The sequence below is a fragment of the Coturnix japonica genome, chromosome 2, assembly GCF_001577835.2.
Source record: "Coturnix japonica isolate 7356 chromosome 2, Coturnix japonica 2.1, whole genome shotgun sequence".
NCBI classification, from domain to species: domain Eukaryota; kingdom Metazoa; phylum Chordata; class Aves; order Galliformes; family Phasianidae; genus Coturnix; species Coturnix japonica.
In genome coordinates, this window is record NC_029517.1 from 73,596,927 (window position 1) to 73,611,230 (window position 14,304).

Here is a 14,304-nt window from a genome sequence, read left to right on the forward strand (position 1 = left end):
GTGGGGGGCTTATTCTGCTCTCCATCCCAGACTTCCAAGGCAGGGGGTGGAGTACCCTGAGGATAACTGCTCTGACTTTTAAAGACAGATGTAAAAAAGGCAATGGGACCTCAACTTTTGCCTTATCCTCAGCAGTCATGTTCCCCACTGCATCCAGTAAAGGACAGAGATTCTCCTTAGCCCTCCTCTTACTGTTAATGTATTTGTAAACAGGTTTTTTTGTTCCCTTTTCCTACAGTGGCCAGGTTGAGTTCATCCTGGGCTTTTGTCTTCCTAATTTTCTCCCTCTGTATCCGGACACTTCTATGTACTCTCCATGAGTTGCCCATCCCTTCTTCTACAGGAAGTAAACTCTTTTTCTCTCCTGGAGCCTCAGCAAATGTTCCCTGTTCTTCTCTGCCAGCTTGTCATCAATTTACAAGCAATGAGCCGATAATGTTCCAATTAGAAACTTTTATTAATTGTAGCGGGTAAAACAAAAAGGCAATTCAGCGCTGGGCGACAGGGGAATCCTCGTTCCTCCAACTGCCGCACCTTCCCGTCCCTTGCAACTTCTTTTGCTTAAGGGCCATCTCGAGTGTATTGTCCTTAATTGTCCGGTCGTGATCGTGGCCACTTGGTGTGGTCGTTCCTATGGTTTAGGTCCCTTCCCGTGAAACTTTGTATCCATCGCGGCGCGCTTTGCCTGTAACTATCAGAGTACACAAATCTTACCTAAAATTAGAGTGTTGCTGCAACCCTGTGGCCTCCATAATTCCACCATCACATCCCGGTCCTAATGAACAAGCACTCCACCACAATGCTACCACATCCCGGTCTTAATGAGCAAACATTTTATCACAGTCCCCCCTTTTCTTTTATTGTACTATTTTGTTTTGCTCATTAAACCGTTTTAGTTCTTGTCGACTCCATTCTAGAGCATCCTCTTCTCGTTCCCCATCAAGGGGTTCATATCTTTCTCTAATTACCATTAGGTGGGCTGCCTCTAGCCTGTTCTTAACGATAACGATTAGTCTATTTAAAATACAGGGTCCAAAGGTCAAACCTAATATTATCATAATAACTGGTCCCATTATTGTGGATAATAATGTAGTGAACCAGGAGGAACCATTAAACCAACTCTCATACCAACTTCTTTGAGACTCCTGGGCTCTTTTTCTTGTTGTTCTGGAATCTTGTTTTGCTTTAGTTCAGGCCATTGGTATCTCAATTATGCTACCGGCCCGTATTTGATCACGTAGGTGCAACATTGTTCTTATAATTACCACCAAACCCCAACCCAATCATAAGAGCCACACATAGTCCCCCTTGCTGCAATAGGAGAAGATCCAACCCCCTTCTATTTTGTAACACTACTTCTGATAAAGACCGTACCGATTTTGTAAGCGCATTGATGGCTTCATCTATTTTCTGTAGATCTTCATCCACAGATTGTCTAAGGGTTTTCAGTCCCTGTGGCTGGTTTATTAAAGATGCTACTCCAGTCCCCAGCCCGGCCCCTCCTATAGTTAATAGCATTGCAACGGTTAGGGCTGTGAATGGCTCCCTTTTAATCAGGTGATGTTCAGAGGTTTCTTGTTGACTGATCACATAATCTTTAGGGTGATATATGATTCGTGGAACTATAATTACTTGTACACAGTAATTGGTGGTTTGATTAAATATCTTAGTCGATAAGCATGTAGTGACCCCTAATTTGGCACATATCCATTTAGCATTGTCTGCGGGTAGGAGCCAGTCTGAGGGTTTCTCCTGACTTTGTACTTCTATAGTTTTATTACATAGATGTCGTTTTTCTAGAGGTACAGTTCCCACACACACACCATTTCCAGTAACATGTGCTAGAGTTATCCCTGGAACATTAGGCCTTCCCTTTTTCCATAGGCACTCTGCTGGGTTAGTCCCATTTCTTCTCCTAATCTTCGCTACGGACCCTATTGCTTCATAAAAAGGGGGTCTTATATCATAGCATAGCCAACACTCCTTAGTTAATTCTGGGTAGGTGTTGTTTAACACCTTGAAACTAGACTGAATTATTTTCCAAAGGGTGCCATATTCGGTAATATAAGGGCTTGCTTCGGTCGGGCCTACAGTAACAGCTTCTGTCTTATTCTGATTGTTATTTATTACTACGTTAGGTCCTATACCTATTGGGGGGTCTGGCGGAACTCTTTCTTTTTTAATAAGGAAATGGCCCCCTCGGTCTCTTCCAGGCTCCCACATTCGTACCCCCCAAGTCTTTCCTATCCACCACACTGTGTTTTCTGTTTTAAGGATTTTTATCTCTAAATGTTGGCATGTTCCTTCACCAGAGTGAGTCCCATAAGTCGGAGGTGTACAACCTGAGGGACCCCAACTAATTGTTATATATTCATCTTGTCCCCCCCCTGGCAGAAATCCCAGTGAAACCGTTTCACAACCCCAGTATGCACAATAATATTCCCCTGGGTAATTACAATAACTTTTCCCTGGATTTGATGCTGGGCAAGCATAGATTGCCTTGCGATTCAGGCATGGTTGTGTTGGTACTAAGTCACATACTTGACTTTTAAGGATGGGAGCGCCTGGGGTCACGTCTGTGCTTATCACCTTCTGATCTTCCCCTCTGATTAGGGACCACTTAAATGGCTCATGTGTCTAGTAATTGAGCTAGTTTTAGATAGGCAGTTTTCCCACTGCAGTAGTGAGTCTTTAATTGTTCGGGGGAGTTATTTCCAGTCTTGGGGTATCTTCTGGATCCTAAATCTTTGGATTCATTCATAATGGAGCAGACCCCTCCACATGTTTTATCTCCTCTGCCTCGCCCATCGACTCGGTTGCCTCGAGCCATGGGGTGTATAATCTTCTCGGCAGCAAGAGTATTCTTCAGGAGGGGCTGGTTTTGCTTCCCTTTTAAGTGGGTCTTTGGGGTACTGCACCCTATTCTTTTTCCCACTGGTTATACACTTAAGTGATGCTGGTAAGGATCCAAATTCACCCCCAGGTTTACCCCCTTCTATTAAAATTTCCACGGCCACTCTGAAGGCTAATAACCAATTTGTGTATCCCTGTTTCCGCAGTGGGTCCACTACCTTTCTAAAACATATCCCAACAGTTGCATTCACAATAGTCAAAATATTCCCTTCTACATTAAATTCTATACTGATACGTTTATACAATCATTGTTAATTCATGTTCTCATTTTCCTTGACGGAGGGTTTCGTGACAGTTTTACTTTCAAATCACCCGCTGGACTAGTGACTCTCCATTCGTGATTTTGTACTGGACCCTTAACACGACTAGCATGTGTCCATCCTTTTTCAGCAGTTCTGATGGCAGTATTGGTAGTCAATAATACCAGATAGGGACCTTCCCAGCGAGGCTGCAGTGTGGTTTCTCTCCAGGTCTTTATCAGAACCCAATCTCCAGGCTTTATTCGATGGAGGGTAATGTCCAGAGGGGGTCTTTGAGTCAATTGTCCCTTTTTCCACAATTCCTGTTTATACTTCATTAATTCCGTGATATAAGCTTGAATGTTCTGATCTACCACCCCCGGGTGATCTTTAGGGGTTCCTGCATCATATGGCATTCCGTATAACATTTCGAAGGGAGATATTCCTATGTCAGCCCGGGGCTGGGCCCTAAGGTTTAAGAGGGCAAGGGGAATGCATTTTATCCATGAGAGCTTAGTTTCTAGTGTTAATTTGGCCAATTGCTTTTTTAGTTCCCCATTCATTCTCTCTACTCGCCCTGAACTCTGTGGTCCAGGAGTATTTCTGTTTCCCGGATTTTTATTCCCAAAGGCTTCAGCTATATTTCTAGTGATTCTTGATGTATGTGGTCCCTTGAATCTGAATCTATTACTTCTGTTACCCCATACCTAGGGATGATTTGTTCGAGTAATATTTTTGTTACTACCTGAGCTGTTGCTTTAGTTGTGGGGAATGCCTCTACATAATGTGTGAGGTGGTCTATTATGACTAATACATATTTATATCTTCCTACTTTAGGAAATTCGGTAAAGTCAATTTGGACTCTAGAAAATGGCCTAGTGGCCAAGGGTCTTCCCCCCATAGGCAGTTTTCTTTGTACGGCTCTGTTTATCTTTAAGCACGTAATACATCCTTGAGTAATATGTCTAGCTAGATTATGTAGGCCTATACACATGTACTTAGTGGCAAAATGATCTATTAAAGCTTGGCTTCCCCAGTGGGTCCGTTCGTGCAACTGGGTCAGCACCTGAGATGCTATTGACTTAGGCAGTACCTCTCTCCCGTCAGCTAGATACCACCTCCCTTCTGTGTTTTTAGTTATTCCCATTTGATTCAGTTTTTGTTCTTCCTTCGGTGTAAACGAAGGGGCTCATCATGTGTCAATTCTTCCTGCCTCTCCTGCCTCAGGACCAATTCCCTGAGGGCAGCTTGCTTAGCTTCTAGGTCTGCTGCATTATTTCCTCTAGTCTTGTAATCGGTCCCCTGTTGGTGTCCTCTAAGGTGTACCACCGCTATCTTCTTTGGTTTTCGTAGGGCCACTAAGAGTTGCTTTATTAATTCTTGATGTATTAAGTCCTTTCCTTGGGAATTTATCAATCCCCTTTCTTCCCAAATCTTCCCAAAGGTATGTATTACCCCATAACTATATTTGGAATCGGTATAGATAGTGCCCTCTTTTCCCTGTAATCTTTTTAGTGCCTGTAAAACAGCATACAGCTCGCAAGCTTGAGCTGACCAAGTGTTACTCAAGGGTCCTGATTCCAATACCCGGAGGGTCTTTCCATCTACTATTGCATAACCTGATCTTCTCTTTCCCTCCACTACTCTAGAGGATCCAAATCCACAAATATTTTCCCTTCTCTAATTCTTCTTTCTTCTAAAATCTGGTCTGATTTTTTGTTTGTTCTTCTATCGTATGTAAACAGTTATGAATGAGTCCCACATTTTCGGGTTTTCCATATAAGAATTCTGCAGGATTCTGGAGACTTGTGGTCTCCAGGGTTAAGTTAGGGGCTTCCAGTAAGATACCCTCATACTTTAGAAGACGAGAATCAGATATCCATTTTTCAGCTTTTTGTTGGAGCACATTTCTAATATTGTGGGGAGATAGTACCTTTATATTGCTGTTAAAAGTAATTTTCCTGGCTTCTTCTACAATAACGCACACCCAACAATTGCTTGTAAGCAAGTGGGCCATCCTCGGCTCACAGGGTCTAATAATTTTGACAAATATCCACGGGTTTCTTCTTCCCTGCCCAATCCTGTGTTAAAACCCCATACGCTGTACCACTGTCTATGTTAACGAATAAATAAAAGGGTCTTTTTAAGTCAGGCAGGCTCAAGACAGGGGCATTGATGAGATCCTCCTCAGCTTTTTGTAGATTCTCTTCATCTTGTCTATCCCACTTTATTAATCCATCGGTACTGAGCTTTTGATATAGGAACTTTACTTTACTGCTATAATTTCAATCCCATTGTCTACAATATCCCACTATCCCAGCAATTGTCTTATTTGTCTCTATTGTTTTGGCGACTTCAGGGACAATATTCCTTTGTATCCTTTCAGGATCTATCTTCTTTTCTCCTTTACTCAGGTAATGCCCTAGATATCTAACCTCCTCTTCCACAAATTGCAATTTCCTTTTTGATACTTTAAGTCCTTTCAGTCCCAAAAAGTTCAGCAATTTAATACTTTCTTTCCGAACCTTTCCCTCATCCTCTCCAGCAATTAATAGATCATCTACATACTGTATTAATTTGGTATCAGGATCTAGCTGATACTCTTGCAGGATCTGTTCTAGGGCTTGCCCAAACAAATTAGGGGATTCTGTGAAGCCTTGGGGGAGTACAGTCCACCTTAATTGCTGTTTTCTGTTAGTATCTGGGTCTTCCCACTCAAATGCAAAAAAATCGCGGCATGTCTCATCTAAAGGGCAAGCCCAAAAAGCATCTTTTAAGTCTATGACACTATACCACAAGTTGTCGGGCCCTAATTTACTTAGCAATGTATAGGGATTAGCTACAACTGGGAACCTAGATACAGTGCGCTTGTTAATTTCCCTCAGATCATGAACCAACCGATATGTTCCATCAGGTTTCTTTACCGGTAATATAGGGTATTAAATGGGGACATACAGGGTTCCAGTATCCTTTGCTCACTAATCTATCTATTTCTGGTTTGAGACCCCTCCTTCCTTCCAGGGAAATAGGATATTGTTTTATTTTTACTGGGATTTCAGGATTCTTGATTTTTACCGTGAAAGGGGGTATTTTTAGTTGTCCCACACTCTCGGGGGTATACCAGACATCAGAATTGATCTCTTGTTCATCCTCTACCCTAAGAGGGCAGAGTTTGATTCTCAATTCTTTATTCTCTACTTCTAGTCCTATGCCTAATGCAATAATCAGATCCCGTCCTAACAAATTGAACTCCGCTTCAGGCAGTATCAAGAAATCACCCAACCCCACTTTGGACTCTGCTTCTATCATTACATTTTTAACTATTCCTACTGTAAAAGGTTCTCCCTTTGCTCCTATTACTTTGGTAGTTTCCCGGGAAGGTTTGCATCCGAGGGGGATCTGTTGTATAGTAGACCTTTCTGCTCCTGAATCTACTAGAAACTCTACCTCCTCAGCTTGGGGACCAATTTTCAATTTTATCAAGGGCTCCTGTTGTTTCTGGGTCCCCAATATATAGAGCCCCTGACACCCCTAGTCTTCTTGGAAGGACTTTTCGTCTCTCATTCTAACCCTGCAGTCCCTCTTCAGGTGTCCCTTTTTCCTGCAATAATAGCATATTCTCTCCTCCTCCCTGTTTTCAGGCTTCCTAAATTTTTGCTGTCCTGGAATTCGATTTTGCGTCCATCCCCCCATTTTCCTTTCCAATTCCCTACTTTCTCTGACCGCTGCTACCATCATCCTAACCTGCCTATTATGTCTTTCTTCCTCCCTTCTTACATATACCTTCTGAGCTTCCCTCAAAAGTTCATCAAGCCCCCGATCCTGCCAATTTTCTATCTTTTCTAGTTTCTTGCGGATATCTTCCCAAGCCTTAGCTACGAACTGTGTTTTGAGCAGAGCCTGGCCTATCGGTGTATCGGGATCCAATCCTGAATATAGTTGTAAATTCTTGCGTAACCTTTCTAGCCATTCAGTGGGTGTTTCCTCCTTCTTTTGTCTTTCATTAAAAGCTTTATTTATATTCTGACCTCTTGGGACTGCCTCCCTAATGCCCTGGATAATGATAGTTCGCAGGTCCTGCATGTGAGTCCTATGATGTTGATTTTGATGGTCCCATTGCGGATTCTGTAAGGGCCATTTAATATCCGCAGCGGGCCCGTGGGCATGTTGAGCATCCCAAATGCGCATCCCTGCACGCCTAATCATACCTCTCTCTTCTGCTGTGAACAGTATACTTAGAATAGATTGTAGTTCCTCCCAGGTATAAACATTTGGCCCTAAGAACTGATCTACTCTGTCTGCCACCCCCAGGGGATCTTCTAGTATATTACCCATTTCCTTCTTAAAATCTCTAACATCCCCTGAATTTAAGGGCACTGATATAAACCCCATCTGAGGTTGTGGACCTCCCATGGGCATTTCTCTTAAAGGGTAGAGGTTATTTTGTCGTGCCTTTGCCCGTGTCACAGGCCCTCCCCCTTCTATCTTTTGTACTTCTCCCTCTCTCGAATCCATCTGCCCATGATCCAACTGAGGAGGAGAAGGTAGGGGAATTGCTGGTGGTACAGCATATGGTGGGGGTCCCACTAAGGCCTCCTCTTCCCTTCGAGGTTTACGTTTTTCGACATCTTTTTCTTTTCGTGTCAAATTAAAAATGGGGACTCCTAAACCCTCTGGGCGAGTGACCCATACTGCTGCATAGTCACTTTCTTCTTGATTGAAAGGGGTTTTGGAGTTTACCCAAAAATTTAATTGCTGTTGTACCCAATCTTCATTAGAACCATACTTAGGCCACCATACTGCCGGGCCAATTTGTTGTCCGCTCCAAATTTCTATACAATAATAAATCATCTTTGCTTTATCTTTATTTCTTGTTCCTGGATAGTGCGTCCAGGCAATTAGCATGAACCCTAGAGGTGAGTCCTTAGGAATGGATGGTCGTTTAGAAGGGGTGGGTGGGTGGTTTAGTTTTACACTGCCCCATCTCGTTCTTTACTTCTTGCTCTCTTGTTTTATTCAACGTCTGTAGCTCCCCCTAGTGCCCGTAGCTCTAGGGGAACACCTAAATAATAATCATCCCTAGTGTCCGTAGCTCTAGGGGAACACCTGAATAATAATCATCCCTAGTGCTCGTAGCTCTAGGGGAACACCTAAATAATAATAATCATCCCTAGTGCCCGTAGCTCTAGGGGAACACCAAAGAATAACCCTCCATAGAGCCCGTAGCCCTAGGGGTTGTGGTGGTGAAAGGGTCCCGCTTATACCCTGTACCCACCCTTCGGCGTGCCCTCACTCAGTGTTGCATTCACTCGCTTCCCCCAGGTCGTGGCCCACGCCCTCGCGGGCAATGGGAACCGCACTACTGTGGGGTCCACACTCGCTCGGGTTAGTGCCGGCTGCCGGCCCCCCTTCACAAGCACACAACACTCGCCACACGCCGGATTCCCAACCCAGACCGGACTATACTCACCTGTCCTGCGTCTTCGTCCGGACTTTCGTGCACGAAATTTAAAGGGTTAACCGGTTTTTCCTTGCCTTTGTGTTTTAAATTTCGGATCGTCGGCAGGAGTAGGGCGGGAGGATAGGAGCCGAGGCCACCTATTTAGGCGGGGCGCCCCCTCAGGCTCGTACCCACGCCAGTATTCCCGTCCGAGTCACGGCGCCAAATTGTCATCAATTTATAAGCAATGAGCCGATAATGTTCCAATTAGAAACTTTTATTAATTGTAGCGGGTAAAACAAAAAGGCAATTCAGCGCTGGGCGACAGGGGAACCTCGTTCCTCCACTGCGCACCTTCCCGTCCCTTGCCAACTTCTTTTTGTAAGGTCCATCCCCGAAGTGTATTGTCCTTAATTGGTCGGTCGTGATCGGCCAACTTGGTGTGTCGTTCCTTGGTTGGTCCTTCCGGAAACTTGTAATCCATCGGGGCGCGCTTTTTGGCCTGTAACTATGCAAGAGTAACAATTACCCATAAAATTAGAGTGTTCTGCCACCCTTGTGGCCTCCATATCCACCATCACATCCCGGTCCCTAATGAAACAAGCACTCCACCACATGCTACCCACATCCCGGTCTTAATGAGCAAACATTTTATCACAAGCTCATTTCACAGCACAGGGGGACAGCCTGCTCCTGTGCTTCTAAGACTTCCTGTCGGAGGAGCGGACCAGCCTTCCTGGGCCCTTTGCTTCTTCAGTAACTGAATCCCAAGGCCTTCCCACTGGTAGCATGTTGTCCTGAATATCTGTCAAAACCACCCCCAGATTAGACCCTAGAAAGCAGTTTTGCTCACCCTCCCCCCCCCCCCCTCCTGCACTTCACCAAAAAAAATAGAGAACTCTACCATCTTGTGGTCACCATGCCCTACACAGCTCCCGACCTCCACATCTGACACCAGTCCCACCCTGTTTGTGAGCAGCAGCTCAAGCTGAGCACCTCCCCGGTGGGCTCTCTTACCAGATGCGCCAGGAGGCACACATCTTCCACACACTCTTGAAACATCCTAGGCTGCTGCTTTCCAAGCTGCGGCAGGGCAGATTCAGGCTGGACATTAGGAAATATTACTTCTCTGAAAGGGTAGTCAGGCACTGGAATGCACTGCCCAGGGAGGTGGTGGACCATGTCACCACCTCCGAGTCACTGACCATGGGAGTGTTTAAGAAACGTTTGGATGTTGTGTTGAGGGATATGATTTAACTGGGAAGTATTGGTGATGGTTGGACTGGATGATCTTCTAGGTCTTTTCCAACCTTGATAATTCTGTGATTCTCTGAGATTCTGTGATTCTGCACTGTACTGCATTTCCAGCATAGACCGGGGACGTTGAAGTCCCCCATGAGAACAAGGGCTGGCGACTGCACCATTTCTGCCAGCTGCTCATAGAACCCCTCATCCGTTTCTCCGTTCTGGTTAGGCAGTCTGCAGTAGACCCCCACCAGGATGGTGGCAGTGTTGGTGGGGATGACATGACAAGAGTCCTGTGTGCAGTTCTGGCCTCCTCACTGCAAGAAAGACATGGGGAGCCTGCACTGTGTCAGGGCAACTGGGCAGGAAAGCGTCTGGAAGAAGAATCCCATGAGGAGCGGCGGAGTGAACTGGGATTGTTCAGTGCGGAGAAGGCTCGGGGGAGGCCTGACTTGATGTAACTCCCTGAAAGGAGGCTGTAGTAAGGTGGGGGTCGGCCTCTTCTTCCAGGTAACAGAGCTGGGAGCAGAGGGAACGGCCTGGAGTTGCAGCAGGGGAGGTCCCCGTTGGATGTTAGGAAGAACATCTGTGCGGAAAGAGCGGTTGGGAACTGGCACAGCTGCCCAAGGAGCAGGGGGAGTCAGTGTCCATGGAGATGCTCCAGAAGCGTGGGGATGTGGCCCTGAGGGACATGGGCAGTGGGCAGCTGGGGGGTGGTCGGTGGGACTTGGTGATCTCAGAGGTCTTTGCCAACCACAGAGATTCTGTGATTCTGTGAGTCGAGTCATTTATTGGAACGAGAGGTAATCAGCGGCCAACAGCCCACAAGCAGAGCCTGGAGAACATGACGGCAAGATGAGCGCACTCAACTGGGATACTGCTGGAGCCACAGGCCCCGTAGCGTCCAGGTGGGGCCAGGAGGGTGGATGTGCCGCCCAGTGCCTCTGGCAGCACCAACATGCCGGGTTCCAGCAGGGCTGTGTCCAGCACCGGGCCCCTGACTGTGCGCTGGCTGCAAGAGCCGCCCAGTGCCCTCCTTCTTGGGTGCCCTCAGCCCTGTGAGGTGTGATGGCGTCACAGAGGGCGTCACGGAACGGCCATTGTGATGCGCAGGCTGTGGAGCAGAGCTGAGGCTGCGGGGCTCAGGCCCAGCTCAGTGCGACTTGTGAGGTGAGCAGGGAGGAAGGGGCTGCCTGAGGCTGCCGAGGGAGGGAAAGAGAGAGGGAGGAGGGTCCCCCAGCGCTCGCTCGGGGGCCTGAGCTGCCAACTCAGACTCGTCCCGCTTCTCCCATAGGTTTGCACGCAGAGGACGAAGCCCAGCAGTGATGGGACAGACACTCTGCACGTGGTTGCGGTCGACGCGCACGGCGTGTGCGGAGACACCCGAGGCTGCTGGCTCGGGAGAGCCAGGTGAGAGCCAAGTATCCCTGCATCCACGGCCTGCAACCCTGCCCCTCAGCTGTCACAGCTGGCACAGAGCAGCCCCTGGGACAGCCCCGGGGGCACCTGGCCCTGCAAGGCGCTCACTGCTGTTACTCTCTCCTCTCCAGCATGCGTGCTCTGTGGCCTAGTGGATGAGGACTCGGGCATCCTCGGCCGCAGACAGAGGATTCGTAGATTGTATTTCCATGAGTTTTGTGCGGTGAGTTCCCTCGTGGCTCCTGCCACCTTCCTCCAACCAGTGATTCCCTCCTTTCTGCCCTAACTGGACTGTGCTCTTTCCTCCTGTACAGAGATTTGCCAACGGTCTTTGTGAACACGTGCAAGATAACAACGAGGCACGTTTTTGTTTTCAAGACCTGACACGCACAGTGTGGGAGGCAGAGCAGACGGTGAGCACAGCACCGGAACAGGGAGCTTGGTGCCAGGAGAGCTTAGCCTGGTCCCAAGAAAGCAATCCCAGCCCCTCCTCCCAGCTCCAGGAGAAATCCCTGCTCTTGCAGACCAGCCCTGTTCACCAGGCAGCTCTGCAGAGTGCCACCCAGCCCTGCCCGCATCCTGTGCCCTGCCCAGAGGTGCGGGGCCCGCTGCGTAGGCCCTGAGCCTGCAGCTGATGGGAGCTGCTCTGCTCTTTCCAGCTCTGCTTCGTCTGTGGCGGTTCGGGGGCCAGCATCACCTGCGCAGAGCCGGGATGTGAGCGGAGCTTCCATCTCCCCTGCGCCTATGAGGGTCAATGTGTCACCCAATACTTTGGAGAGTTCAGGTAAGGGATGCCAGCTTGTGGCCTCCAACCCTGCTGTCAGCACCAGCCACAGCAGCGAGGAACACGCTGTGACACTTCCCAGCAGCCTGACAGAGCCAGAGCCAAGGCCTGGGGCTCCTTCCCGTTCCTCTGCCCTCCTCGCAGCCCTTCACACCTCACCCATCCCTTCCATCTTCCCCCAGGTCCTTCTGCTGGGAGCACCGCCCGCAGCAGGCAGCGCAGGCAGCACCGGAGGCGGACACGACCTGCATCATCTGCATGGAGCCCGTAGGTGACAGCACGTCGTACAGCACCATGGTGTGCCCAGCCTGCCAATGCGCCTGGTTCCACCGGGTCTGCATCCAGGTAGGAGCCCTCCCCTCGCCCTGCAGGCACCGCAGGTGCTCAGCAGCACCAGGTCCGGCTCACACCCACCCTGCTTGTGTTTCTGCTGCAGAGAATGGCCCTGAGCTCTGGGCTTGAATTCCTGTGTCCCTACTGTAGAGACAGCCAAAAATTTCATCAAGACATGCTGACTGTGGGGATCCAAATCCCAAACAGGTTGGTGTCTTTCAGCCAGCTCTTGAGGTGTGAGGGCACAAGAGCTGTGCCCGCCCAAGGACTGCCCCGGCAGGCCTGGCCCTTGGCAGCCATTAACATGGGCCTCAGCGCCATTGGGAAGCTGGAACCAGGGATAAGGTGGATGGGGGTGGATGGATTTCATGGGTTACTTTTAGTCCTGGGCCAGTGAGTGCTCATCACATTCCCTCCCTTCTCTGGCAGCATTTCATTATGGTGGGAAAACAACGCCTATGAAGGACTGGCAGTTTGGCACCGACGCTGCCATGCCAGTGACTGCCTTCATCCCCATGGCAGAGCACAGTCAGGAGAGGGGTGAGTGACCTCAGCTGCCCTCTGGGGCTCTGCGTGGCATCGCAGCCTCACCACGGGCTGGGGGAGCACAGACTGAGCACCAGAGCTGTGCCGGGCACTCCCTGGCTCAGGTGCTCTGTTCTCATGGCCACAACCCATTGCTTTCCACAGGCCCTGGCAGCTGCTCCTCTGCAGCTCCTGTGCTGCACGAGGCACACACCGGCGTTGTTCCCTATTGAGTAACGGCACAACCAGCTGGGAGTGCAACGCCTGTGCTGGAGAGGGCACCGGTAAGAGGCAAACAGACGCGTGCTGCTGGGCTGGGGCCAGGCCTGGCAGCGGCTGCTCAGAGCAGCCCTGCTCCAATCCCTCCAGTCTGGGACAAATGGGAGCCAGTTCCACCCCATGGCTGAAATTCCATCCTGCTCACCTTCCTGCCTCCCCTTACAGCCTCCAGCACCAGCTCAGCTCTTGCTGGCCTCAGCACCACCAGCCAGCAGGGACTGCAGCCACCCCGAGGCTCCACAATACCAGAGAGCAGCAGCTCTGGCACCACCAGCCAGGCACCATCGGGGCCAGCTCACAGTTCCAGCGTGCCTGAGAGCAGTGGCCTGTCCAGCCAGCGCAGGCCAGAACGGAGGAGACCTTGCTGGCCATTTCACCGCAATGCTGCACATGGCTACAACCTCAGGTGCAGACAGGGACAGCGGGCCCGGACAAGAAGCCGCTCTCCGTTGCGGCATCGGGCCCCAGAATCTCCGAGCCAGCCCCAGAGACACCTTGGGAGCAGGCAGACACCAAGCCCAGGTGCTCAGAGCTGCACCCGCAGCTACACCATTCCGGCAGCACCGGGGGCCTCCAGGGCTTCCAGAACAGCTGATGGAAGCCCATCCAGTCATCCAGGGCGAGCCCGGACTCGAAGCCGCTCGCCTCTCCATCGTCGGGCTGTCGAGACCAACAACCAGCCCCGAGGACGCCGCAGGAGCCGGTCCAGGCGGCGAGGGCCAGCCCAGGGGCGGAGCCGCTCCCGGGTACCACGCCGGGCCCAGCGTGTCACCAGCCGGCTCTACTGATGCCATAGGAGCGGCCGTGAACAAGCTCCACAGCCTAACCAATGTCATCCGAGGCCTATACAACATCATCTGAATCCTAAACAATGTCATCTGAGGCCTATCCAACATCATCTGAATCATACCCCATGTCATCTGAATCCTAACCCATGTCATCTGAATCCTAACCAATGTCATCTGAATCCATCACAATAAAAATTAATCCCTAAATATCACTGTCAGTTTTGTTCTTCTCTGCCTTTCCCAAAGTGGGCAGCCTTAGGGCCTGGATCCACGGGCTTCCCTTCCCCAGCACCCAACCCATTCCTTCCTCCGCACAGCCCGGTTCAGGCTGAGCTGGGT

General features: G+C 49.5%; 3 protein-coding genes and 1 long non-coding RNA gene across 4 annotated transcripts; 2 read left to right on the plus strand and 2 right to left on the minus strand.

Annotated features, from left to right (window-relative positions):
- Positions 1-3,851: 3,851 nt before the first annotated feature.
- Positions 3,852-4,339, minus strand: LOC107309801. Its single transcript, XR_001553333.2, has 2 exons — positions 4,151-4,339; positions 3,852-4,027 (listed from the first exon to the last, which is right to left on the minus strand). It is a non-coding gene; the product is annotated as an uncharacterized LOC107309801 (long non-coding RNA).
- Positions 4,340-5,437: 1,098 nt separating this feature from the next.
- On the minus strand, positions 5,438-8,112 carry LOC107309799. Its single transcript, XM_015854887.1, has 2 exons — positions 6,771-8,112; positions 5,438-5,851 (listed from the first exon to the last, which is right to left on the minus strand). The coding sequence occupies exons 1-2, from the start codon at positions 8,055-8,057 to the stop codon at positions 5,438-5,440; spliced, it is 1,701 nt and encodes a 566-aa protein (XP_015710373.1). The 5' UTR covers positions 8,058-8,112.
- Positions 8,113-10,795: 2,683 nt separating this feature from the next.
- On the plus strand, positions 10,796-13,430 carry LOC107309800 (PHD finger protein 7-like). Its single transcript, XM_015854889.2, has 9 exons — positions 10,796-10,900; positions 11,132-11,208; positions 11,260-11,479; positions 11,571-11,669; positions 11,916-12,040; positions 12,223-12,385; positions 12,477-12,913; positions 13,064-13,182; positions 13,343-13,430. The coding sequence occupies exons 1-7, from the start codon at positions 10,796-10,798 to the stop codon at positions 12,768-12,770; spliced, it is 1,083 nt and encodes a 360-aa protein (XP_015710375.2). The 3' UTR covers positions 12,771-12,913; positions 13,064-13,182; positions 13,343-13,430.
- On the plus strand, positions 12,832-14,101 carry LOC116652930 (serine/arginine repetitive matrix protein 2-like). The gene is made up of 2 exons (XM_032442590.1): positions 12,832-12,913; positions 13,307-14,101. The coding sequence occupies exons 1-2, from the start codon at positions 12,832-12,834 to the stop codon at positions 13,963-13,965; spliced, it is 741 nt and encodes a 246-aa protein (XP_032298481.1). The 3' UTR covers positions 13,966-14,101.
- Positions 14,102-14,304: the final 203 nt, after the last annotated feature.